Below are 27,878 nucleotides of genomic sequence, written 5' to 3' on the forward strand. Positions count from 1 at the left end.
TACTGCCCCAGTGAATTAATTAGAGGGGCAATGATTAATCAATTACTGAACAGGTAATGGATGATCAAATTAATCGGAAACAATTTTGATAATCGGTTAAGACTACAGACTGGTTATCTGTGTTGAATTTGCATTTGGAAAATACTAATTTACATTTTTTTTTTTGCCTATTTGCTGATATCTTAACATATGTTTAATTATTTCAATTTGTTTTAATTTTGTTTTTACTGTATGTTTTTATAAATAACAATATTATACAGTGCTACTTTCCATATTTAAAAGAACACATTACAGAAAACTTGTTTTTGGGTTTACTAGAAGCTGGAACGGATTGCTGACATTTGTAGTCACGCCTGTTCTTAAAGCGCTTTATAAATAAAGTTGAGTTGAGTTGAGTTAATGCTTGTATTTACAAGTGCTGAAATACTGTTGTTCAATATTAAAGACTGGTGAGACTAATTAATACAAGATTATAATATTGAATGTTGTTAACACAAGCACACTATCAGTAAGCCCCGCCCTGATTTAGACAGGAAGACACTGCTGCTGCAGACATTATCAGTCCTGACAGTTCCGACTAATTCAACATGGTGCCGTGTGTTATAACATATTGCGCTATGATGCACTGCAGCCTAGTGCAGTAGATTGTGGTTTTGGCCGGCTTTGGCTGGGTGCATCCGCCATGCAAGGTCAGCAGACGGAACACCGACTGTGGCATCATTTACGGCACGCGACAGTTTGTGTCCCCAGGACTGCCATTCTGTCAAATGACCCTGAACGACTTTATTGGATAAAACGGCGTTGACGCTATCGTAACACGCCTCCATTCAAGTGTTTGTGATTGATACCGCAACCACATGACCTTGATTTAAGACGCTGCAGTGGGAAGATGAAAAAAAGAAGCCTCAAGCACCATTCATGGCGTCAAATGAAGTGTACAAGTTAATCTGTCACATCAATGGTCTTGCTCTTCTTCTTCTTTCTTTTTTTTCTTTACTTGAAGACAACTTGTTTTATGATGTTGTGTGGTGGTATCCTCGTCCTTGTGGCTGCGTGAGATCAGCTTCAAGCCAGATGGTGTTCGTCTTATTTCATCTTCAGAGAATCCCGCGGACACCAGATGGAAACGCACGTGAACACACTCATTGCTTTTGTGAAATGATAGCACCTGCGCATATCCAAAGTTGAAGTGTTTGCTGAACTTTTATGCTAAAGATCATATGCCGCATATTCTTGAACTGTGGCCGCACTCTACACACACACACGCTCACACACTGCTAGTGTGTCCATCTGTGCAGCATTCCCTGTAGGATCCAAAGCCTAATAAACCCTCTATATTATCATACCTGAATATTTATAAGGCATAAACAGCAAATCTGCTAATTCTCTGATCTCATAGGTATCATGAAGTACCAAGTGGGTGTTAAGTCAGTCATAGCTTCCTAGAAGTAAAAAATGTGAAGTGCATTCAACTTTGCTTTTACTTGCATTTTTACTTTTCAACACTAATGCACGCAATAAACACATTAGAGGGTTTAAAATGGGGGGAGAAAAAACAAAAAACAATTGGATTAAAGAACCTCTATTGAGGTTCCAAAACTCAATTAGCCTTTTGGGGAACACACACACACTGTTAGCCATGTTAATGGAAACTCTGCGGTGTCTTTAATATTCTTCCTTTCATTGCCTTTTTTTTTTTTTTTTAAAGATAAAACACGTTCATGCTTATATTGGTTTTAGACTGATAAGCGGGAGAGTTTAAAGCAATAGCTTTAGACTCGAAGTGCTGATAATGCAGTTTAAACTGTCCTCGAGTTAGGAGATACTTTTGGAGCCCCCCACTCAGCGTTTAGAATACTGTCATTTTGCTCTTAGTTGTGGGAAGCATTCCCACATTTGTTGCGATTTTTATTCTCCACACTTTTTTGACATTTAACAACTGCCACATAATACTTCCAATTTACACTGTTCGAATTTCAACTTGCTTCAAAAATTCACGCCTCCCGGGGTATATATTGTCTGATTCCACATTACATACAGTATCCGCACAATTTAACGTTAAATATGAACTTTCCCTCATTCATTTTCAATGGGATAGACATTGATTGAACTATTTCTAAGTGTCACTTTCCACAGCCACTTCCATACATATAACTTATTGTTACCAGGTGTTTGATACTGCTCGTTGGCACAGTTGATAAAGTGCATTGTCTGAAGTTCGTAACTTATCTCTCAATATACTTCATAACCATTCCACATGCATTCAAATCTTAGCATTCAACTTTCAGCATTCCCACGCAATTTCACCAGAAATTGCACTTAGTCTAGTTTGCCTTCATATTGTGATTTGTAAAGTGCTTTGTGCTACCATATTTGGCCCACTGTATACATTCCCTGATATAAAGCTGTCATTAAAAAGAGGGGAGTCACAATATAACTACAGTATATATGTAATATATTGTAGCAATTTTATCTGTTCAGTGTTCCCTCGTTTTCCGCTGGGGTTAGGTTCCAAAAAATACCCGCAATAAATGAAATCCGCAAAGTAGTTAGCTTTATGTTTTACAACTCTTATAAATGTTTCAAGGCTCTAAAATCCCCGACCGCACAATTTAGACACTTTTCTCATTGAGGCATTTACATATTCTCACATTTCTCTCTTGTTCAAACATTGACAATGTTCAAACCTTCATAAATTTTATAAAATGGGTATATTACTGTAAAAAAATATGCAAAATTGTACTTAAAAAAAAATCTGCGATACAGCGAGACCGCGAAAAGTGAACCGCGTTATAGCGAGGGAAGACTGTATTAGCGAAGCCCTTCTGTTTCAACACAATGCACAATGCGTGTCTGACTTCTTCTCTTTTTAGGTGATGCTTGCAGAGCATAAAGGCACAGAAGATCTGTACGCAATCAAGATCCTGAAGAAGGATGTGGTGATCCAGGATGATGACGTGGAATGCACCATGGTGGAGAAGAGGGTGCTAGCGCTGTCGGGGAAGCCGCCCTTCTTAACACAACTGCACTCCACCTTCCAAACTATGGTAGGTTGGCGCGTGGGTTTTCTTTCATTTTGTTTAAATGTTGGCTTATTTCAGTGCTTCTCAAATAGTATACAGTTAATAGTAGTTAATATAGTATTGTGCTTATGAGTTAATGTTGGTGATCAGTTTGAATGTATTATTTATTGATTTTATGTAATTTTATTTTTCCGTATCATGGTTTGACATGGTCAGTCAAAAAATGTTTATAGTTTAAGGATTTAATTTTATTTTTGAATTTCAGATGCACTTTAATTCTTTTCTGTTACAGTTAATAAAACTATTCTTTGTTGTAAGTTGGTCCATATTTCTTTTTTTTTTTTTAATCTCTTATACGTTAATATGGATACAGTGTTATGTCTATAACAATTTTATAGACAAATGATACTATTTAGGAGGGGGGCGCGAGATGTTTTCTCCTTACTGGGGGGCATGACAGAAAATAATTGAGAAGCACTGGCTTATTTGGACAGGGGGGTGGATTCATGCAAATGGGAATTAATTGTGGAGTGGGCCGACATTGGCGAAGTACGGTTGAATTATAGTGTTGTGGACACAAATTATGAACTCAGCCACAACATATGAGCTTAATAATAATAATAAAATAAACTTTAAATTGTTTTATATGACACACCTTTCAAGAATTAGTAGCTATACTCACTCTTTTACTCTCAACAAATGCATAAGATCACTTTGGGGAAACAAAAAGATTGTCAGACTCGCACAGTTCTTCAAAGAAGAGGCAAAGCATGCTCACCCCAAGCTGTTTATTTGTCACTCCAACTTTAACTTGATTGTAAAAATGACACATAAAACAAACCAAAGAAAATGTTAGCCGGGTACGTTGGATACGGGTGTGTTCGGTTAAACACTGTTTAATCCAACCAGATTATAAACTGGTCAAAAGAAAGCCTGCTACCTTAACGCCAACGTACGGGCTAACTATGCTAATTTTGCATAGATGTAATTTCATACCTATGAATGAGTGATACTTTAATGCACACGTAGCACATACGAATAAAGCCTAAAACATTACTATTAACATGGGTATATTCATCTGAATAACCACGTATGGACGTTCTGTATAGCCTCTGTTTTACAAAATGTGAATACAAGGAATCAAAGCAAAATAAACAGGAGATTTAAAGGTTGTTTGACAAAAATGATGCAGGTACCAAAAAGTAAAGGCAGGTAAAGTTTTCTATTTGTTTTTCTTTCTCCAAGTGAAGTGAAGTGAAGTGAGTCAGTGTGCGACATCCAGTAGCAGCGCCGCTGGACTCTGATGTCTTTAACTGCGTCACACAGCTGCAATACACAAACCAAATCCACGGTGGAGTCGTGCTCGTCATGCGACGTATAATCCTTAATATCGCGCTAAAGATGAGTCAACATAGGAGTAAATATAGCTCGGGAATGCTGTGCTCAACTCCAACAGCGACCGCATGCTTAATATATGTGTGCAGATTTTCATATTTGTGTATTGATTAGTGAGAATGATGTGCTTGGAAGTGCACTCGCAGTTGTTGTGCAGGGCAAATCGAGTTGACACGCACACACACAGTAAAAGGGAGTGTGTTAATCCTCTGCAGCACTAATTCAGCAGAAGACTGCTTTCCTCCATATGGTGCTTATACACTTCTGACACACTCATATTTATCGTCAGCTGTAATGTGTAGTCGTATATGTTGATCATCCAAGCACTGTAGAAACATACGCCCACGATTAGCTCACGGTGCACAAAATGGCTGCTTCTGAGATTTATGGAATAACAGTGAAGCGCACACAACCACATGGACACACACTAGCCCACATACGGGAGGGAATCTTTATTGGCAATTTCTGTTGCTAATAGAAGAGTATGGCGTCTTAAATTGATGTAACGGTACTGCCTCTGTTGGAGAGTAAGTCTTTATTGGTCCATTTTCACTGCCAGCGTCATCTTCTTTTTCTCATAACTCCCATTTGACCCATCACTCGCTATTGTCCTTCCTCCTAATACTTTTCCCCGAACCCTTTTTGACCTTATTTTCTCCGTCCTCGCCACTTTCTCTCAACAGGACCGCTTGTACTTCGTCATGGAGTTCATCAATGGCGGAGATCTCATGTATCAGATTCAGCAGGTCGGCAAGTTCAAGGAGCCCCATGCTGTGTGAGTAGGCGGGCACACTGACGTAAAAAAAAAAAAAAAAGATCGACTTATGCAAACTTTCACCATTTTTTTTTTTTTAAACATCATTGTGAACAGGCCATCCGCAGGGATGAGAAACGCTATTAAAGTCTGGGGGTGAAATATTTTGTTCTCCCCCAATGAGCATCACCGCTGTGAAGAAGTTCAAAGCAATGAGTGTATCCAGCAGCTTCCAGCGTGAACTCAAACACCTCCAAATAGGCAGGAAATAATTCATGTGGCTGGAGAGATGTGTAATGTCAAGTCGAACACAACACTCTGACATATTTAACAAGCTGGCTGTCAGAGAGGCTAAGAGCCTTGTTGGCGTTTGCCCTTCATGTGCTTGGTTGGAAATAAGTCTCTTAAGGTTTGTGTGTGCAAAAACCCGATTGTTCATGATCGGGTTCCTTCTTGTCCACAGACAGTGTTTGGACTTGTCCCGCCTTAAACCTTGTACATGATTTCATGAAAAAGGATAAGGTCACGTTAGCTTTGTGCGACAGCGGCGGCCCTCCGGGTATCGTTCTGTTCACAGATTAAGCACTAAATAGAGTGTGCATATTCGTCACCACTTTGCACACGCTCAAAATGCCTCCTGACGTCTTTTACAAGCACATTACCGACAAGATGTCGATTGTCCACAGCCTGAGAAATACCCTCGCATATGTGGTTGACTGCTTGGTCAGTATGTCCAGACTGTTGATCTTATCATCTGGCCTTGAAGAGACAGCGCTGACCTTTCTACAGACACACGCGTGCACGTCCTGTCCTTTCCGTCAACCTCTTTCTAATTACGGCAGTTTTGTGTGGTGTTCATTTGTAGATTCTACGCTGCAGAGATTGCCATCGGGTTGTTCTTCCTGCATCAAAAGGGCATCATCTACAGGTAACGTTCCTAGCGCAAGACAAGAAATATATAATATTTACTCTGGCCGATCTAGACTCACTGGCCGCAACATTAAGTAATGTCAATCATAAGACATGTTAGATCAAGGTGGGCAAACTTTTAGCTCAGGGGTCTCACATTTCATTTTTTGAAATCAAAGTCAATGACAAGGTCCTTCATAAATTAGGGGAAAAAATTAGTGCATGCAGAATATGTAAAAATAGTTTATAATCATAATTCTAATTTTTGCTTATAATTATAACTTTATTTAGTGCAGTTAAAGTAACTCATTGATTAATCACAAAAAGAATCACATTAATTATGTATTAACGCAGATTAATCACAGTATTGATTTTGACCTCAGATGATCCTTACGTTAAAGGTAGCACAGGTTGTGTTGAGAAATAAACATTACTTGCATTAAAGTAAAGCATTTAATAAATGTTGCGCATGACAATCTGGCATTCAGAATAGTTATACATGTAAAAAGATTGGGGTCATTTCTTTTTCATTTTTAATTATGCAAGTAATTAACTGATTAGAAAAAGAGAAGGATGAGAAGGTGCAGTGGATCAAGCAACGTCGAAGGCTTCTTTATAACATTAAATGTAGAAAGAATTAATAGATAAAAGGTGCTCTTCAAATTTGGTGGGAAAAAATGTTGATTAAAAGCCTTTATAATTAATTAGTGATTTAATTAGTGGTTAATTAATTATTTTTAATTATTAATTAATAAATATAATTATTAATTAGTGATTAATTGCGATTAATCAAAATTCTAAGAAGTGATTAATCTAATTAAAAAAAATTTTTTATTTGACAGCTCTAATTTTATTACAATTTATTAACAGTTTTTAATTTACATAAAATATATTATATCTAGTGGGCGACATGGTGTATGACTGGTTAGCACGTCCGCCTCCCAGTAAGGACGCAAGTTCCTGGGTGGAGTTTGCATGTTCTCCCCGTGCCCGCGTGGGTCTTCTCCGGGTACTCCGGTCTCCTCCCACATTCCAAAGACATGCATGGCAGGTTAATTGGGCGCTCCGAATTGTCCCTAAGTGTGTTTGTGAGTGTGGATGTTTGTTCGTCTCTGTGTGCCCTGCGATTGTCTGGCGACCAGTCCAGGGTGTACCCCGCCTGCTGCCTGAAGCCACCTGGGATAGGCTCCAGCACCCTCGCGACCCTTGTGAAGATCAAGCGGTTAAGAAAATGGATGGATATTATATTAAAATGTAGCTTTTTATTTTTCCAATTGTTTATTTTATAGTTTACCATTAAAAGGGAAAAAAGCACTAAATTTCTGCAACAAATAATACATACCTATATAATTCTGCATGAAGGAATGAAGCAAATTGCCCATCCCTGTTGAAGACAAATGGTAGACTGTTCGGGTCAACTAATCAGTGACACTGGTGCATGACTCTTGCTTTATTAAATTTGTCATCATTTCAGTCTGACTTGTTTGATTGAAAAGTCATGTGTATGGTTATATTGTAACTGCTGGATCTGGTTGACCACAGCAAAAGTGAAAATAAGTTGTCGGACCCTCACAAATTCATACAAATGGAATCTGGTTTAGCACGTGCCACCCATCTGCAAATTCATACTGTGTATAAATGTATACATGGATGGTTTAATGTGAGGCGTAAAGACCTTGAGGCATTGTGATGGCATAGAAAAAGTGCTATATAAACACACGCTCTCTGCCATTTTTCCATCCATCCATCCATCCATCATCTGCCGCTTATCTGGGGTCGGGTCGCGGGGGCAGGAGCTTTGGCAGGGAAACCCAGACTTCCTCCAACGGGATCGCAAGGCAGACTATGTCTCTCCAGCGTGTCATGGGTCGTCCACAGGGCCTCCTGCAGGTGGGACATGCCCTGAACACCTTTCCCGGTAGGTCTCCAGGAGGCATCCAAACCAGATTCCTGGGCCACCTCAACTGGTTCCTCTCAATGCGGAGGCGCAGTAGCTCGATGACTCTGAGTCCCTCCCGGATGACCGAGCTTCTCACCCTATCGTACTTGACCATAGGTGAGCGTAAGAACCTAGATCCACCGGTATATCGAGAGCTTTGCTTTTCGGCTCAGCACCTTCTTCACCACAATGGACCGATTACAGAGTCTGCATCACTGCACCGATCCACCTGCTGCTCCATCCTACCCTCACTCATGAACATGACTCCAAGATAGTTAAACTCCTCCACTTGGGGCAGGATCTCATCCCTGACCCGGAGATGAGACACTCCACACCCCACCCTTTTCCGACTGAGGACCATGCTCTCGGATTTGGAGGTGCTGATTCTCATCCCAACTGCTTCACATTTGGCTGCGAACTGCTCCAGTGAGAGTTGGCGATTACAGCCTGAAGAATCCAACAGCACCACATCATCTGCAAAAAAGCAGAGGTGCAATGCTGAGGTCACTAATCCAGACCCCCTCACGCATAAGGGTTACAAAGGGCAACCTTTGGCCGGAGACCAACCCTCACTGGAAACGAATCCGACTTACTGCCGGCAATGTGGACCAAACTCTGGCAACGGTCGTATAGGGACCGAACAGCCCATACTGCCTCTCCGTGAGCCGTCATCTTATCGTGGTGGAGGGGTTTGTGTTGTCTGGAGCTTTATACCTCTGGCAGTGTCATCCATGGCAAACAAGTCCTAGGTGAGGGACCAAACACAAAGCACGGTTCATATGACCTCTTTTGATGAATAACATAAATGGAAATCAACCAAACAAGACAACCAGACAAATCAAGGCTGCAATTAATTCGATCCTCGCATACTTACTCACCGTTTCCTTGTTAAATTTGAAGAGCGAAAGGCACTGCGTGCATATTTATCTGGCAAAGACGTTCGCACTATGACAAAGAGACGAGCCGGAAGACAGCATTTTCATCCGTTGCCTTGATTGCTCAAAACAAACGTGCAAAGCTGCCGTATCGTCCAAAGCTCGAAGTATTGTACAGTAAGTCCCGCCTTTCCCGAACGAGTCTGCCTAGTGAAGAACCAGAATGATAATGTAAAGAACTCCCTCGAGCGAATCACAATTATCAATCTGGCTGGCGAGGTTAATTAGTGTCACCTTCTATTTGTTGCATTATAATTGAAATATTTTGATTCACCACTGCAGATGATTGATTTCCTCTGAATTGTCTATTTGTCTGTAATTGAATAGAATACAGATTTGTAATCATGAATTCCCCCTTTGAGAGAAATCTATTATTAAGCACTTGATAAGTGAGTTCCTGTTTCATTCTAAATTTTAACACAGAGACCTCAAACTGGACAATGTGATGCTGGACAGCGAGGGCCACATTAAAATAGCTGACTTCGGCATGTGTAAAGAAAATATGAACGATGGCATCACCACCAAGACCTTCTGCGGAACGCCGGACTACATCGCACCAGAGGTATACTGTGCTTCTTCGTGTTGGATGTTGGCCTCGACTATGTCTATTTGAAACGAGTCATTGAAGATATTGATTTCCCTGTCACTTTGTTCAGTCAATAGTGTCATGATCAATCTTTGTATTTTAGATCATCGCGTACCAGCCTTATGGGAAATCCGTGGACTGGTGGGCCTTTGGAGTTCTGCTTTATGAAATGCTGGCTGGACAGGTGTGTGTTTATGTAAGAAAAGATGAATACAACAGTCAAATAAAAGTGTAATTTTAATAAGACGGCAGTCAAAAGGCATTTGTTTCCATGGTTTCAGAAAAAAACACTTGTGCTTTTGTAGCCTTTAATATTTGACAGTGTGTAATGAGAAGTTGAGTTATTAAATTACATCCCTTAATGAGTTTTCCCTCACTCGAGCATTAATAATTGTTAGGAGATGATGTGATCGTTCAAATGCTGCACATCTCATTTGTTTTTTTTGTTTTTCTAATGTTGGAGATCTACTGCATTCTGACTTTGACAAGTTGAAATGAGGAATATGTACACCATTTTTTTCCTAATGTACAAATAATCTAACATATATTATCTGATAAACAATAGGCAGGGTAGTTGAATTACAGCATATACAATGTGCCAAAGTACAAGTGTCTAAAATAATCAATGAGCATATAACTTGCTTTGAAAGGACTTACTTACCTATGAGGATTACGATAAGCATGTTCATGACCTACATCTTGTTTTTGAAAATTGTGGAACTGGAACTTATTCTTACTAGTGGTCGTAAAAAAAGGTGTATTAACTTATCCTGCGTTTGATTCATACCCCAGCCTCCGTTCGATGGTGAGGATGAGGATGAGTTATTTCAGTCCATCATGGAGCACCATGTCTCCTATCCCAAGTCAATGTCCAAGGAGGCTGTGGCTATCTGTAAAGGGGTGAGTGTGCACACAAACCACAATCGCACTCTTCCCCACTGAGCAAGCATCACACACATATGTAAAAGGAGAGAATTGGGAGGATATGACATTTGTTTGAGAAAAGCAGGCAACGAGCCGAGGCGGAGGGAGGAGGTGAGTGGATAGAGTGAGCGAGCGAGAGGGACATCAAAATTATCTGCATAATTAAAAACATTGTGAGGGAACATTTATGTGCAGTGAAACAACATTGTTCGCTTTCGCTATCTGTCCTGCTTCCATCTCTCTGTCATAAGCGGGCTCCTTCCCCGTCGTTCTCTCTGCCTGCACTGCTCAATCTTTTGGTTTTTTTTCTTCTTTCATTGCACATCCTCTAACACACACTGTACTGCACTGCACTAATGAAATGGCTTGAGCTGTGGGAACTCTTCAGAATAGACTGGACAGTTAAAATGAAGCTGCCTAACTGGGCTGTACTTATCGGACCCATCAATACGCACAGCCTCTATGTCCGTCTTCGACCTTTGTGCCTCACTAACCGCACTAAATTGTGACCACGCACACACACAAGCTTTGGCCACGGATCAAGTTTCATCAATATTCAGCATATTTAACTGAACTCTGCTCTCGGATACTCTTTTTAGTTAATGAAGCGCATACTGGCCATAACATTAGATACGTCTCAGCAATTTTAATGAGATGCCACGACCAAATGATAAGGCTCACTTTGACACTTCAGCACATATGTATTAATTTAATCGTATGTTTATTATTGTGGTTCTAGTTTGCATTAGTGTAGAAGAGAGGTGGCTAACACAATTTTTAGTGTGTTACTGCAAAGGGCCATATCATACACAGGGACACAAATAAATTGCACCCCTCCCATCCGTTCACTCTCTCGCTCTCTTTTGCACATTTTGGCAAACTCCCCACACTGCAAAAAACAAAATCTTAACTAATACATAATTTCCTAAATTTGCTCATTTTGCCTTGATAAGTTATTTTTTACTTAAAGCAGCTATATGGAAGATTTAAAATTTCAAATCGCTACTGCCACCTGTGGCCGAAAACAAACTGCACGCTCGTACACGCTGCGCGCACTCGTACGTGCACGACCTCAATACTGAAGACTGGGCTCTTCATATCCAATTAAACTATGTTTTCAGAGGTAAGAAGTTTTATAATGTTACACAAAGCTGGCCACTTCACGAGATGAGACTCTCGATCCCCACTAAACAATCGATGTCCACGGGACGTGCAGATCATATTGCTTTAGTCGGTCGAAGTCCAGTCCTGTGCTGTACTCCAAAACGATGTGCAAATTACGTCAATTAATTGGACCTCATTCCGATGTTAATATGCAGTTACATATTGTAGTCACCCCGCTCGACGGACGTCAACCTGATTCTAGTCATTATTAGTGTATGTCGCCCCCAGGCTAGCGTCATTGTGCATGAGCCGAAAGGTGGGCTGTCATTTATGGAAATTGACGATTGTGAAAAACATATACACCCATTCACTACTTAGTGTGATATGGCCGTGAATGTTATCGCCATTCAGTAGTACCGTTCACACTCCGTTAGCATAATGTAGCTACAATAGGCTGTTTTCACGGAGGAAAATAAGGCAACATTTAGCCTGATTGAAACGCCGCGGAATGGAACGTCTGTTCTTCATAAAGTCATTCTGTTCTATTTCATTCAACTTTGCCGCCCCTTTCACGCTAAATGTTGCCGTCCACCTCACTTTCACCCCAATAGTTACGACCGAGAAGTGATCGATCTTGAGGTTACTGCTATTTGAAAACAACACATTTTCTTCTAAATGTCAAGATACTCACTTCTTACCTTTTGGAGTAGAAAGAAAGCCAGCTGTGAATCACTTTTCTAATCCAAGTCCGATCTCAACGCTCTCCACCGCTGAAATGTCAAACCAATGTTCACTCTCGTTCTCGCCGTCGGTCACTATCAAGTTTAGATTTTTTTTTCTCCATGGCACTTGACATTGTTTTTTTTTTTGTTTTTTTAAGCAGCCTTCCGCGGAGTAACAGCGGGTGTCTGGGGCAGCGAAAATCTGTACTAGTTCCGTCTTCGCGCGACAGGAAACAACTGACGAGGACGCGCATGACGTCACATCCCGCAGACAGAGGGCGGGAAATTCGAAGGATTCGGACCGGACGCTTCCTAAATAATATTGGCCAGAGGCTTGTAGGAGTACCCATTGTGAACAGCGAAGATGTTGATCTACTAATTAGAATATGTTTCAGTCATAAATGGTCAAATAAAAAGGCTATTGTTAAGATATTTTTGGGGGAAATCCTCCATATGGTAGCTTTAAAATGAAATTGTCAGACAAGATCATTGTGCTTATTTTTAGATACTTTTTACTTCCGCCGAAAAGGCAAACAACTTCAGGCGGAAGGATCAGCTAGCTGGCTGCAGTGCGTCGGTTAGCGTTCTACAGGGCGCCGCGCAGTGATACGAACGAACAGGAAAGTAGTGGCTGGCAGTAATGGCGTCTGACTTTATTCAGGAAAGAGTATTGTGATGGAAATGTATCACGCTTTTGAAAACAAATAGTTTTTAGAAGAAAAACGCTTTATTTCCGAGACCCCAGCCAGCTTGGTGGACTATTTTCCTCTCGTCCAACGCCGAACCGGAACGCGTGTCACAGAACGCTGTCAGGGGTAAGTCAGTGCTGATCGCACACACGGGAGGTGAGGATCAAATTGAGATTCATGTTAAAAAAGCCGAACGACCCCTTTAAGATGAATTTTCTTATTTTAAGATTTTGCATAATCTAGAAATAAGATAAATGGAAAAATGACAAGTATGAAAACAATCAGACGAGTTTGGCTTCGTTATATTTACTAATCTAATTTGTCATCTTGCCAATAATCTGATATCCAAATTCAGTGGTCTAGTGGTAGAGTGCCTACCCTCAGACTTGGAGGTTGTGGGTTCAATCCCAGCCTGGGTCATGCCAAAGACAATTAAAAATGTGACCTGTTACTTCCCTGCTTTGCACTCAGGCAAATTTGTCCAAGAATAAACAAATACATATGTATTTTAAGAAAATAGCTCTATTTATTACAGCTTGGAAAAAGTCAATATAACTTGTTTTTTTGTATAAAAATACAATTTTCAAGACCGCTGTGGTTGATATGGGAACAGTATTATTTTATTATTATCTTATTTTTCTAAATCTTACTGGTAAATTTAAGTAAAATTTTCTTGTTCTGTTGGTAGATAATTGTGCTTATTTGTTTTTGTTTGATTATTGAACATATAAACATAAACAAGTAGTTCAAAATTTAAAAGAAAGAAAGAAAGAAACCTATAGCAATATTTGTGGTGGTTTACTTGTAGGGAAGTTAAAAACTTATCTAGTCTTACCCCTTACTCTTTATGTCTTTTGATTTATTTCATTAATACCGTAAATTGATACATTCCAATAAAAGAAAATTATATTTGAAGTAATAATTTTCTTATTTTACCGTATTTTTTTCTTAAGTTTCTAGTGTCTTTTTTTGCAGTGTGCGTCATTGTTTGGCTTTTTAGCCTGTGCAGTGTTCCAAGCAAGTTGATGCGAGTGTTTCATAAATTTTGGGAACCACTTTTCTGCCTGACCTTTCAAAGTGAGCAACTTGTGCTTGCAAAGTTCAGTCCCTTTTTTTTTTTTTTTTAGACATTCCTGGTTGATGTTTGCATGGAGTAAATTAAAACACTTTTTGACATTCTACAATAGAATGTATTTAAATTGAACTCTGTGCCCCCAGGAACGCTCCTTTCCGTGGTTCCTGGTACGATGGCGTGCTGCACCCTGCTAAGTTTAGTGTGGCTTTAAGAGCTGCATGAAACTGGATTGGGGCGTAGGTCCCCGTTCCCATGGGCTCACCACCGGCAGGAGAGGCCAAAGGGGTCGGGTGCATAGTGAGATGGGCAGCAGCCAAGGGCGGGGACCTTTGCGGACTGATCCCCGGCTACAGAAGCTGGCTTTTGGGACATGGAATGTCACCACTCTGGCGGGGAAGGTGCCCGCGCTGGTGTGTGAGGTACAGAAGTTCCGACTATACATAGTTGGACTCGACTCCACACACAGCTTGGGCTCTGGTACCAATCCTCTTGAGGGGGGTTGGACTCTCTTCCACTCTAGAGTTGCCCATGGAGAGAGGTGCAGAGCAGGTGTGGGTGTACTTATTGCTTGGTGCCTGTGCGTTGGGGTGTTCCAACTATAGAGGGCTCACACTCCTCAGCCTCCATGGTAAGGTCTAGTCAGGGGTGCTGGAGAGGAGGGTCCGTCAAGAAGTCAAATCTCGGATTCAGGAGGAGCAGTGTGGTTTTTGTCCCAGCCGTGGAACAGCGGACCAGCTCTACACCCTGTGCATGGTCCTCGAGGCTGCGTGGGCGTTCGCCCAACCAAGGTGTTTTGTGGATTTGGAGAAGGCTTTCGACCGGGTCTACAGGGAGTCCTGTGGGGGGTGCTTCGGGAGTACAGGGGACCGAGCTCCCTGATACAGGTGGTTTGGTCCCTGTACGACCGGTGTCAGCGTTTGGTCCGCATCGCTGGCAGTAAGTCGGATTCGTTTCCAGTGAGGTTTGGACTCTACCAAGGCTGCCCTTTTTCATGGATTCTGTTCATAGCTTTTACAGACAAAATTCCTAGGCACAGCCAAGGCATTGAGGGGGTCCGGTTTGGAAGCCTCAGCATTGCATCTCTGCTTTTTGCAGATGATGTGGTGCTGTTGGCTTCATCAAGCTGTGATCTACAACTTTCACTGGAGGTTTCTCGGTTCGCAGCCGAGTGTAAAGCGGTTGGGATGAAGATCAGCACCTCCAAATCCGAGACCTTCTGACCCAGTCCTCAGTCGGAAAAGAGTGGTGTGCCCTCTCCAGGTCAGGAATGAGATCCTGCCCCAAGAGGAGTAGTTTAAGTGTCTTGGGGTCTTGTTCACGAGTAATGGCAGGATGGAGCGGGAGATCAACAGGTGATGATGAAACCGGGTTGGCGCAAAGGCAAGACCTGGCCTTGAAGCATTTAGCATAGCATTTGGTACTTTCAGGGGATTCTTTTTTTTTTTAATATGTCGCAACAGGTTGCTGCATATGATTGTAAAATAACTGATTTGCCTACAAGTAGCATGTGGCTCATCATTTGCCTTGGTTATATTTTAAATGCCCCGTTCCAAGGAACTGCAAAAATTGTGATCACAAGTGGCTCATGTTTCAGTCGTATTAGTGGGATTGTTAGTCAGAAGGTCTTTACAAATTTGGTCCTAAGTAGGAACACATTGTTGCAGTCAAGTCATAATTGCTGTATAGCAAATATTTAAATAAAAAACACTTGGCCATAATTACAAAACAATCAAAAGGAAAACATTAACTACGGTGGTATCTAAGCATGCAATGCCAGCACATATGATATGATTGGACAACAACATTTAGCATCCACGTACATACGCCTACCGGAAGCAGTGCCTATAGAAACAATGTGAAATGAAGAGAATAGACAGTGGAAAATACATTTTAGAATTTAGGTTAAAAGTTAGCTTTTCTGACAGTGTTTAGGCCAACCGAAGTTCTTGTTGTTTCTGACAGCTCACCATTACAAAGGTATTGCTAATATTGAGTCCCTTTCATGCAGCTTCAGAAGTTAAATCTGAAAATGTTGATCGAAACTCAGCATTAGTAAATGGTACTTCATTTATATAGTACTTTTCCACTTTACAAGTCCAGCAAAGCGCTTTACATTCGAGTACTCATTCACCTACTGACGATTTAGCATCGGGAGCAACTGTGGGTTTAGTATCTTGTTCACGGATACTTCAACATGGTCACAATGGCATGGGATCAAACCCACAACCTCTGGGTTGGAAGACGAGCATTCTACCACTGATCCACTCCGCCCCCATCTAGTAGCTTAGTTAGAGGGGCATAATTTATGCTGCAGTAGTCATTAAATTTAGTGGGTGTACCTAATGAAACGTCTCGTGAGTGTATACGCACACATACACACAGATACACACATTCTCATGTGCAGGCATTCAAAACGTTCATCGCGCTTTCACTAGCAAATTGATGACAACATTGTTCACTCTTTGGGATACAGACACAGCCGCATACGCACACACACCTACACACACACATACAGGCCGTGTTATGTATTAGTGATGATTACTGGGTTGTAGTGGATCACCATTGGAGCGTGAAAGCTCGCCTCCGTCCACCCCCACAGATCCCACCGCGCCCTGCCAGCAGCGGCTGGGTTAACGCAACGCAACGCTCACGCATCAAGGCTGCTAGAAGCCCGACATGATATTTCCATTTGCAAGAAAAATCATCGTTTCAACTGCGTTTCACCGAAGTGGAGACAACGTGCAAATGTGATGGCTAACGTTGCCGCAACAAGCCTGTCATGTTATTATTTTTGCTTATCGAAAGACAGTGCAAGGGCTTCTGCTCCACATAACACATCATTTCACAGATTGTGTCATTGGAAGTAATAGTGCATTGAGTTTTCCAGCCTGTTTGTAAGTGGGAGAATTCATAAAATATGTGCTACAAATGTCCAAATATGTGTTTGTACAGTACAATGTGTGTAAATGATCAGAGATGTTTCCACTCCCCTGATTCTTTCCTAGCCAACATCTATATTTCATAGCCAGCAATGGGGCTACACACACGTTCATGCTAACAGAGGTCCAAATGCAGTGCTGCTATTTTCTATAGAGACATGCAGTTAGCTACACAATCATCAACTTCACATGACTTTACAGCAAAGACTAATTGAAGGCGTTTGTTCCTACACTTACAAACATCTTGCACCACCACCACATGTCAAGAGATTCACTTTTTTTTTTTTTATTGGATCAGTACTAATGTAGGACATAAGAGGGCATGTAGCTCAAAATATGATGCCATGATGCCATGCATTTTTTAAGAGGCAAATATATCCTTATTTTTCTGGAGATGCAGCAAAATGTTATTTTGTTAGCTTTTTCTACCATCAACATAGAACAAGTGACTTGTAATTTTACATATCAAATGGTAAACTGCAGATAGAAACCCTCAAGGTTTCTTATTAGAATGATAATTTTCTTGTTAGGATGATAGTTTCTCATTTGATGGAGAACGTTTCTCATTAAAACAAGAAAGTTGTCCATTGAAACATTGTGTATGAAATCTGCTTAATAAATAATGCATGTTTTGGTAATGGAAGACCCTCTAACGACAATTCGGTTTGTGAAAATGACAGTGCTTGACCCAGTTTGGTTATACTTGCACCTGTTTTATGCCAACTCTGCCCACAACCCTGTTTGGCAAAAAAAAAAAACTGCTTGAGGAAATCACTCTAAAAGAAGCATTATGAGAATTAAAACTCCTGTAAAATGCATCAACACTATGACACAATAATCACAATTATACTTGTACAAGAGCTGTAGATGTCACACACCACCCCATGAAGCACCGCCTCTTAAAGGCACTTCCATGCACACAGACTCAACAATACGCAATGTGTTTAAAATGTCTGGAATTGGTAAAACAATTCTGAATCTGCGCATTAAACAGGGTTTCACTTTATGTATACACGATGATTAAGATTTATTCACTACTCTGTATTAAATATAAAGAAAGAAAAATGTTAACCTCATCCATGATGATTCACATGCATCCTTTCAGATATTTACTCTACAGTAGTGTGAGTCTACAGCATGAAAAGAAAAAAAACTTTATACATACCCAATCTATTTCACTGGCACAGGTACAGTGGCTGCCTGCGAACAATTTGATCTGTCAACTTTTCTTCGGTCCAGGAAAAAGGAGGATGGAAACAGCCGTGTGTGTAATGTCCTGAGTAAAAAATTCCTTTCGATATTTTGGTGTTTGTTTAGGAAAACGTGTGTGCTTGTGTGCATGCATCCGCATTTGCGTGTGCGTAGTTGACTGACCCGTGAAAAATGTTATTTTAGTTCTAATGTAATGAGCTATGACTGCTGCCCCTCAGGGAGGCACGCCCCACCTACACCAACTCACACATACACACTGACGTGACGTCACTGACTTTCTTCAGGTTTTGCCTGGGTACACATCATAAATGCTCTTTAATTTTGCTCGCAGGAATACAAACGTGGTGAAGTCGAGAGAAAACAACAGTTGTGTCTGCAGGCTTAAGGGTAATTGTTGACTTGCGTTCAGAGAGAGTAGATTGCTTCTTAAAAAGAAAGAAAAGCCAAATGAAAAGAAATGACGAACTTTCCAGTAAAGATCTATTGTACAGAATATCCAAAGAAGTGCTGAAGGGAAAATAACAATGGACATAAAACAGTAATCAATTAAATGAAACTGATGAAAGTGGAAATTTGCTCCACTTATCAATTGTGAAATAAAAATAAAAACAAGTAAATCTTTTGTTTTTCTGCCCATAACAGGCATAATGGGCCACTTAAGAATGGATTGCGGGCCACAAATGGGTCCCGGACCATAGTTTGAACGCTGTGGATTCGCCAGAAGTGGCTTTATGCAAGTGCCGTTCAATTGTAGTGTGAGGGTGAACATCTCTTACAACAATACAAAAAAAGTTGTTAGATTTTTTTAGCATTGCCCTATTTGAAAAATAGTTGCGCGAAGGCTTGGAAAAGTTGCTAAGTTAGCAACACTGCATAGTCACGCTTCTCAACACGTTATAACACAAGACCTTGAAAGTGAGGACACACAAGTTATGAGGAAAACAACACTTGAATGTCAACGGCCCCAAACAATTTCAAACAAACACGAATGAACAATAAACGAGACAAATCCTGCATGTGCCATGAGAGCAGAAAGCTAATAATCCTCATTCTCTTCATCTCTCTGTCTGGCCAGTTGATGACCAAGCATCCAGCCAAGCGACTGGGATGTTCTCCAGAGGGGGAGAGAGACATCAGGGACCACAGCTTCTTCCGCTACATGGACTGGGAGAAACTGGAGAACAAGGAAGTGCAGCCACCATTCAAACCCAAAGCTGTAAGTCTGACCCGCTGGGAAGGAAATGTCACCCAGGGGTCGAATGCTAAACTGCTGCAGTTGACTTCCTCTCAACTCTTAGCTCTCCTCTGTCATTATACGCTTCCTGTCTCTTTCCTCTCCTTTGAATGGGACAATCACAGGTAAGTGTGAAAAAATGATAGGATGTCTTCTGAAAGATGGCCATGACCATTTTAAGAATAAGAAACGTATTTTTGTTATGTTTTGGACTGAATGAGTCCATCCGACAAAGTTCAGAGCCCACTCACATTGGGTGCAACAAGTTTCAGTCAGCTGAGGTCAGTTGGAGTTGAGAGTAATCCTCCGGGGAAAAGGTGAGAGGATACTAGTCAGACAGAGTGACCTCAAACAACCTTGGATTTGTGTGTGTTTTCTTACTTGTTACAATAAATTTAGTTGGATCAGAACTAGCAGCTCGATGATGTCATCGTGACTCGCACACATGCGCCATTATTATGCGCACACCGACTCACGCAGCCCCAAGCCTCACTGCTGGTAAAGGGTGTTTCTGGGTTGTTGGCTTTTGATGCAGCTGTCTTGACCTGATGCTTTCTTTGTTTGATTTTATCATTGTATGCGTATCTTGCTTCGGTGTGTGTGTGTATTAAATTGTACAACTGTGTGAGGGAGTGCATCTTTGTATGTTTGTTTCTGTGTGCTTGTTCATAAAAGTGAGGGAATTCTAACGTTTGTCGTCTAGTAATTTCTTTTGTCCATTTAACAGCTTACTATTACTCGCATACTGAGAAAGTGCCCTCTTTTGTAGTAACTTGGACAAATGAGTTATTTTCACCTTAAATTTGGCAAATGACGCGATAATATTTTTAACATACTTGTGCTTCTGATACAGCACTTTTTGGTTTTAGGCTCACCGGCCACTTTAGTAGGTACACCTGTTCAAAACAAATACGAAACTATTTTATATGTTACAGAAATGGTGAAACATTTTGAGTTGTATCCAAAGTCTCTACAAGGCATAGGCATAGGACAATATTAGATTCTGGTGGTATGATAACCATGAGGAAAAATATTGTGGTATCAGAGTAATAAAACTACTCTAAAATTCATCTTTTTTTTTTTCTTCTTTCAAATATTGGGTATATAAAAAAACTATTTTCTAATCTATTATATATAAATATAAAATCTATTTTATTTTTCAACAAAATATAGAGAAACGGAAGAAATGTGTATCTTGTTAGTTTGTTAATCAGTGTCCCATCACCGGTGAACTATTTTTAGAACAGACCCATGGGCCACTTCTGTTGTCCTTGGGGATAACAAGTACCTACTGGCACTTTTTTTGTTGTTTTTGTTTTACTTTTACTTTTACTTTAAATCACAGTAAACTTTAAAACCGGTAATCGGCCTATACCTAGTCACCACACCTCAAAATATGCCAATTATACCACTTTATTCCTGTAGTTAACGCTTTTGTGCTTAAGGAGAAAAATAAATAAAATGAAAGACTGATGGTTGGTCACAATCACAACAGAGCTTTTAATTGACCCAAAGCTGAGTTAGGAAGTGTCAGGTTTGCTTTATTGGCCGATCGGTGCCAATATGAAGGTATGATGATGCAACATAAAAAAATGCACTGCAATAGAACACCATTAGTATGTGCTGATACAGGAGAATCACATGTACTGCACTCCAACCAGGTGTACCTAATCTGGTGGCTGGTGAGAGTGTCCTTTGTGCTGTCAGTTTTACTTTGTCTAAGTCCCACGTTGCAATTGTAAGGTGGTGGATCTGACTTAGTAGCGTGGCGGAGATGTCTAACTGTTGGGATGATTTCCAGACAAATCCTTTGTTGGCCAATGCCAGTGTTTGGCGCGTCACATACAAGTATGGTTGTGTGGAGTTTAGGAACCTGCGGCAACTGGACTTAAACTTCTGACTGACTGGCTGGCTTTTTGACTTCCACAACTGTTGACGTGGCCTGCCACTGCCAATTATTATTTGTGTGGAAATGTCTTCATCTGTGTAGCCATCCTTAAATGTTCATCCTCCTGACCACAGAATTCCATCCATCCTCCTTCTATTCAGATTATCTGTCCAGGCATCAACCCATCTCTCATATTTTTATTTGTCCACTTCTTTGTGTTCACATTTGTATCACGTTGGTCTCTTTTTATTTGCATGCTCACAGGCTCAGTCTCAAATGAAACCTACCCTGGAGTGCACTTCACCTTTTAACAAAAACCTTCTGAAATAATAACTAAACAATTCTCAATGCGCTTTGATACAAACAAAACCGAGTGATGCTTTGAATACATTAGAGGTGAGATTACTGCATTCTAAAATGTTGTCCCATCTGGTTACCCAAACAGGTTAAAAGGCACGTAATTAGCTGAAAATACCGATTGACCTCGTGTATTTCACATATTTCCCTAAACTATAAACACAGTGGCTTCATTTCATTTGGCCTTCAGAGATACACAGATTTAATGAGTTTTGGAGTTTTCCTCCGGGTGACGTTGTCAGAGGATATTGTATCCTTGTTTTCTTAATTAAAGCTAAGCGCAGTGATGGAGACGCACACACAGAAAATTGCTTGTCTTAAAGCCCCCATGAGGCGTGCTGTCGGGAAAGTATCATTTTTAAGTTAATAACTTGTTTCATGCTCATAGAGGGCGACACACCTCCTGGGCTTAAAGGCTTTTTTGGGACGGTCCTCATGGTCAAACTGAGGAAGGTAAAAAAAAGTCAACAATAACTTTTCTTGTCACTTCACATAAGTGAGCCTTCCTACATTTTACAAGTCTTGTCACTTATACGTCAAGAAAACACAATTTAGAAATTTGAAATGAACTACAGTAAGTGCACCTCCATAGTATGTTTGAGACTTAAGTGGCCTAATGTTCAATATGAATTTGAATGTGTTTCAAATATTTGGAAAAAGGAACATGTGTTCCTGAGCTGTGCTGGGATTATTCAGTCATTTTGTATCACTTTAAAAGTACAGTGGTACCTTTACTTACAAAAAAGGAGTCTGACTTTTGACTTAATTGCACTTTACATTTTATTTCTTTCTGTTTTCATTATTTGTTATATTCATTTTTACTCAACACAACTAAACATTGAGGTGGTTTTGGTTGATTTCAATGAGCGTATAGGTTGGATTAATTTATCTTGACCTACAAGCTTGGCCACAGAACAAATGGAAATCGTAAGTCAAGGTGCCACTGTAGTCCAGAGTGATCCAAATCCACAGCAGCTGTAAACTGGAGCACTTATTTGAAACCATGTTCAAGTGATGTCATCTCACTCCCTACCTCAACCCGCCACTCCCCCCTTCTTTTGTTCCCCTCCCCTTTATCCATCCGTTCTTGTCCATCCCCGCTCTTCCCTCACCCCCGATCCACCCCCACCCCTGCCCCTCCCTCCTCAACAGTGTGGACGAGACGCTGAGAACTTTGACCGTTTTTTCACACGCCACCCGCCAGTGCTGACCCCTCCCGACGAGGAAGTGATTCAGAACCTGGACCAGGACGAGTTCCAAGGATTCACTTTTATCAACCCAGATTTCCCTGGAAGCGCTCCTACTGCACCTGCCACCGAGCAGGCTTGATTGAAGCTCATTTATGGACACGGGGACACACACACACTCACGCATACACGTACACGCCTACTGTATCCGAGTCTCTGCAAAGTTTCAACCCTGCGCAACCTGGAACATTCCAACAGCAAAATGTCTTGAACTCATGTCATGTGATACAGGCACAAACCAACACATTTCTTGTTCACACTGCAGCAACCAGTCCCTTCTAAAGGTCTAAATCGAGCAAGTGACACTTTACTAGACATTAAGTATGAACTGAAATCCAATTACAGCTGATTTGACCATTCATTTATCTGATCAGGATTTCTGAGTGAACAAAACAACAATCATCTGTTTGATCAATGTATGTCACAGCCAAAGCAAAAATGCCCAAGTGTGTGTATGAAATCGGAGAGGGACCGAGCCTAGACACAAACTCTAAATATTTACAATGAATTTATGCCTCCCACTTGATAAAGGTTAATAATTTCCTGTAGTTTCACAAAATGGAAAAAAAAAAAAAAAAAAAAAAAAAACTTTTTGTCGAAACCAAGCTCTTCAACTCACTTCAACATAGTTTCTTGTCGCCAAGATGGCGGAAAAGCTCTACTTTTGTATAAATTAAGATCCTTGATTTCAATTAGACATCAAAGTAGAACGGCATTCAGTAGAGAGCTACGGAAGCGGAGAAAATATTTGCAAATACGTTTAACTGTATTTAAATCTGAAGTATTTAAAACATATTCAGTGATTGCTGACAAATAACGTCATAGTTTTGAAAATGGAACATTTCACGTCACCAACAAAATTGTGGTGCAAGCCATCCCATCTTGTAACAAAACCAAATGAACAGGGAGAGTAGCCTTTTCAATGAATCTGGCTCTCTTTAACTTGAATTCAGACAGCTTTGTGTTCTTGGATTCCCCCATCTCCATGCAGCTTAAGGAAGCATTGCTTTAGTGTTGCTAGATAGTTAGTTGTGCTGGACTAGAGTTGATCCACTTGTCATTGCAGATCATGCAGTTGGGATGTTGGCTCCAATCACTCAATATTTATAGAGCAATTTAAAACAAACCACCGCTGTTTTCTTAAAATGGAACCCAGGGGCAGCAGATACAATGAAAACAGCAGAAACCCCAGAATTGAACCCTGTGGAACACCATATGTTCCGTTATGCATGTGAATTCATATTACACATATTCGTCCAACCACTTTATTTTTTTGCTCAACATAGTATATGAAGGGATTAAAATAATTAAGAAATCACAACAGCCAATAGTCGACTACTGAGCGCACCAAATTCCCTGCAGCACAGATTAAGCAATGTAGCGGTATCACCCGCAGCTAATGATGGCCAAGTGGGGCATATCATCACAAATTGTTGACCTCCGCCGAACCCCTGGGGTTGGATCGAACCCAGGTTAAGAACCATTGGACTATGTATTGCTCCATTCATAATTAAAGATTTTGACCAAAGTGTGTTGAGGTTTTTTCCAAGTAGAGAAATCAGTCTACTACACTACTTGTAGCATTTTCCTACAAAATTCCTCCAGCTCATACAGTATCTTGAAAGGATGGCCAAAAACAGAGGAGGGGTCGGTTGTGCCTGCAACGTGCAGTGTGAACAAACTTTGCGTTAAATGAATGAAAAGTGACATGCACATAGAGAAGAACACACAAATACATGGGTGCAAAAAAGCAACAACGAAAAACATGGCAGCATTCAAAGCGTTTTATGTTCGCTCCCCCACCCTCCATCTCCTTCCTTGGCTCTTCTAGCACGCTCTGAGTTTGGCTTGCAATTCTGGTGTGCTCCTTAAAGCACCGATATTAATCTTAGCGTCTGTATGTTTTTTCTTATCTATAATTGGAATGCTTGACCTTCTCATGCATGAGTTTCTATATCAGTACTATATCAATAAGTTGGACTTGACACTGTATTTTACCATCAGACCCACAGAGAAAGTGGAGGAGGGCTTGTGTGCTGTTTGGGGATCATGATGGTAAAATATGCTTTGAATGGAGTGTTAGATAGACAAAACTTCTCTTAGACTAGCAGCTCCTTTCTTTGTGTTTGACAAAAGCATGGCTCCAACACTTGTTTACATAATCGATACTGTTTGTGTGTGAATGGATGAAAATGCACTTTGCATGCCTGACCTCCCAGCACCACGCCTGGCTGGCCCTGTGCTTGCGTTTGTTTGGACGGCCATCTTTCTTCGTATGGATGGCACGCGAGCTGACTTGTTGCTCCACAGCTGGTGGAAGCGGAATGAAAGGAATGCAGTTTGAATGAATGTTTGCACGTCATTTTGCTGAGGTGGGAGCACCAAAGAGGGTTTGATGCCTTGTGACAATTTGTGGTGTTGCCTAGCGACGCAACTTCAAGTCCCCCGCTTAGAATAAGATGACGTTTTCAGTGTGACGTTTGCATGCGCAATGAAGGTGTCCGTTCAAAAGGCAGCAGCACAGAATGTAACAACAGGTCACAAAAGGAGAATGATGTTTGTCTTTTGTGTTTTGTTCAACTTAGCAATAATCTTGTGGATACAAGGGTCACATTTGTCACTGAACCACCAACTTCACTTGAACTGACTCATTTTTATTTATTTTTTAAACCCCTGACCAACTCATTCTTTCTAGAATCACTTCATCTCATATCAGCCAGCACTATGCTGTGCATTTCCGCAGCTGATCATACACTAATATACTAAAAGGCTCAGTTTTCAGTGAATGCCTTTCCCACTGACTGGCCACAACATTAGGTGTACCTACACAATCAAGATTTCTGATTTTAAAAATGCACTTTTGATTGGCACTATCAAAGAGGTTCAGTATATCATTATGTATTGTATTTTGCATGAAGTCTCATTAACCTACAGTTATACAACTCATCGTCATATAACTGTTGTTTTATTTTTGAAATGCAAATATTCTATTAAGAATTGAGACATGAAAGGCAAAAGACTATAAGAGCGTACTCAGTCAGGGACAGCTAGCCTAACTGCTACTAGCTACTTGATTACTCTGTCAACACGTATTCAACTCCACAGCTGTAACACAGTGAAATGAAATATAGAAGACTACAATTAAAATAAATAATGCTCGTACAATCCTAAATAACTAAATCAAACGTTCTTTTTTAAGTAAAATATACAAGAGCTCCCTTTACAGTGGCATTTAGAATACAGGAGCTGTTAGTAGATGAGAGATATGAGAGCATAGCCCATATATAAGCAATGCATAAAATGCAGTGCTGCCTCTGGTTAGCAGACATCTTGTCTAGCAATTGGGTCAAAATCATTTTAAATAGTATCTCGTTAATGGGAAAATAATTTCACCACCAAAGAAAAGTAGCGTGACGCAAATGTTCAGCTGCATTTAAACAGCCTCTCCTGGACTCTCAGATGGAGTCAAAGCAATAATAAATGCCATTGGTGGTTTCATGGCACTCGTTCAGACTGGTCAGACGGTTAAAAGGAAGGCAAACTATTGATGCTGCACTTTCCTAAAAAGAAAAGATTAGTGCTGAGATACTTAATTTCACTTCTGTATGAATGTGTTTCATTAATTGTTCTTTTCCAAAATATGTTGTGACTTTGCCACAATGGATAAGCACAGGTCCGAGGATGACAACAGTTGAGAACTACTCTAGAATATGCCACAATGATCCTTTCCAACGATGTACTATATTGTCCTCAAGTTAGTCAGATGTATGAATAATATTTTTCAAAAACACTCAAATGCCACACATTTGTAATTTTGTCTCACGCAACTACTTGTTTTTTGACAATGTCTTTTCCAGCTGAATATTGCTAATTTAAAACAACAACCACCTTTAACTCATTAAAACCATACGAGATGGGTACTAACCCAGTGGTAGACACACCAAAATTGACTGCAGTTTGGTCATCATGTTGTGGCTGGTCAGTATAAAGTACCAAAATATACTGTTAGAATGTGGACTTGTTTTTCATAAATATTATTTTAATTAATACATTTTTTTTGTTAAAATCCTGAAACATATTCAGTTGCTACAATCAGCTTTCTTATCCATTACTATGAGTGTGTAACTAAATGTAATGACTTGATGCAGCTAAAAAGCACTATAATGCACCTCCATTGTTGTTTATTAGTTCCCTCTATTATTACAAAATGAAACCGTGTCATAGTTGATAAATGCATAGAAATGTCCCCCTTATGGTCAGTATTGTAAAGGTTAAAAAGGTGTGTTTGTATTTTTGAATAACAGCAATGCAAAAAAAAAAAAAAAGATTCCTGCATGAAAAAGGTTTTTAATCATTGAGCTTTTACAGTATTTCCAAGCCATTAGGGTGCTTCATGTTTTTGTGTCGACAGCGCTTCAAACGTGTGATCAAAAAGCTCTTTGGTGTGCAAACTATGTGGAAAGAAAAGGCTTTTTACAATGTGCCAAATTTCCATGATTTTTCAGCACAAGGCTTACAATAAAAAACCCGAGTTAGATGTGTGCAGGAGGTTGTCGCGTGTGCTTTCATAGTGGTCTGCAGCGTTTATGCTTCTTCCCTATCTGTAGTTATTGAACTGGTGCAACGCATGCAGTGGAGAAGCGAGATTAGAGTGATGGAGGCTGACAGATGGGGAGTAGACTAGAGAGTGGAAGGGAAAGAGGCGACGATGAAGAAGAAGAAGCAGCAGCAGCAGAAAGGAGGAATGCAACAATGAAGGAGGGCACGGAGAGGGAGGGAGGGACGGAGGCAAGGGAGCGGCAAACCAAGCGAGGCAGGCGGCTACGACAGGCTGTGCATATTTCATGGCTGCCACTTATCATAAGAGCCTTTCCTTGATGGGGGAAGCGCAGGTTTGATGACTTCAAGGAAATAACATGCACAGCACGGCCTACATACACACAGCC

The 27,878-nt window shown here is 40.6% G+C and overlaps 1 protein-coding gene across 3 annotated transcripts in view; it reads left to right on the forward strand.

Moving 5' to 3' along the window:
- Positions 1-27,878, forward strand: part of LOC144031960 (protein kinase C beta type-like) — a 102,409-nt gene that overhangs the window by 63,614 nt on the left and 10,917 nt on the right. For 2 of the 3 annotated variants that reach the window (XM_077539513.1, XM_077539531.1), the window contains 8 exons: positions 2,874-3,047; positions 5,102-5,193; positions 6,038-6,100; positions 9,379-9,517; positions 9,645-9,725; positions 10,334-10,441; positions 19,282-19,422; positions 22,838-27,477. In XM_077539513.1, coding sequence (XP_077395639.1) covers positions 2,874-3,047; positions 5,102-5,193; positions 6,038-6,100; positions 9,379-9,517; positions 9,645-9,725; positions 10,334-10,441; positions 19,282-19,422; positions 22,838-23,014 — 975 coding nt within the window. In that variant the 3' untranslated portion in view covers positions 23,015-27,477. Of the gene's footprint in view, positions 1-2,873; positions 3,048-5,101; positions 5,194-6,037; positions 6,101-9,378; positions 9,518-9,644; positions 9,726-10,333; positions 10,442-19,281; positions 19,423-22,837; positions 27,478-27,878 lie in introns of those variants that run through there. The other variant, XM_077539521.1, reaches the window with a different exon arrangement.

The sequence above is a fragment of the Festucalex cinctus genome, chromosome 1, assembly GCF_051991245.1.
Source record: "Festucalex cinctus isolate MCC-2025b chromosome 1, RoL_Fcin_1.0, whole genome shotgun sequence".
Taxonomy (NCBI): domain Eukaryota; kingdom Metazoa; phylum Chordata; class Actinopteri; order Syngnathiformes; family Syngnathidae; genus Festucalex; species Festucalex cinctus.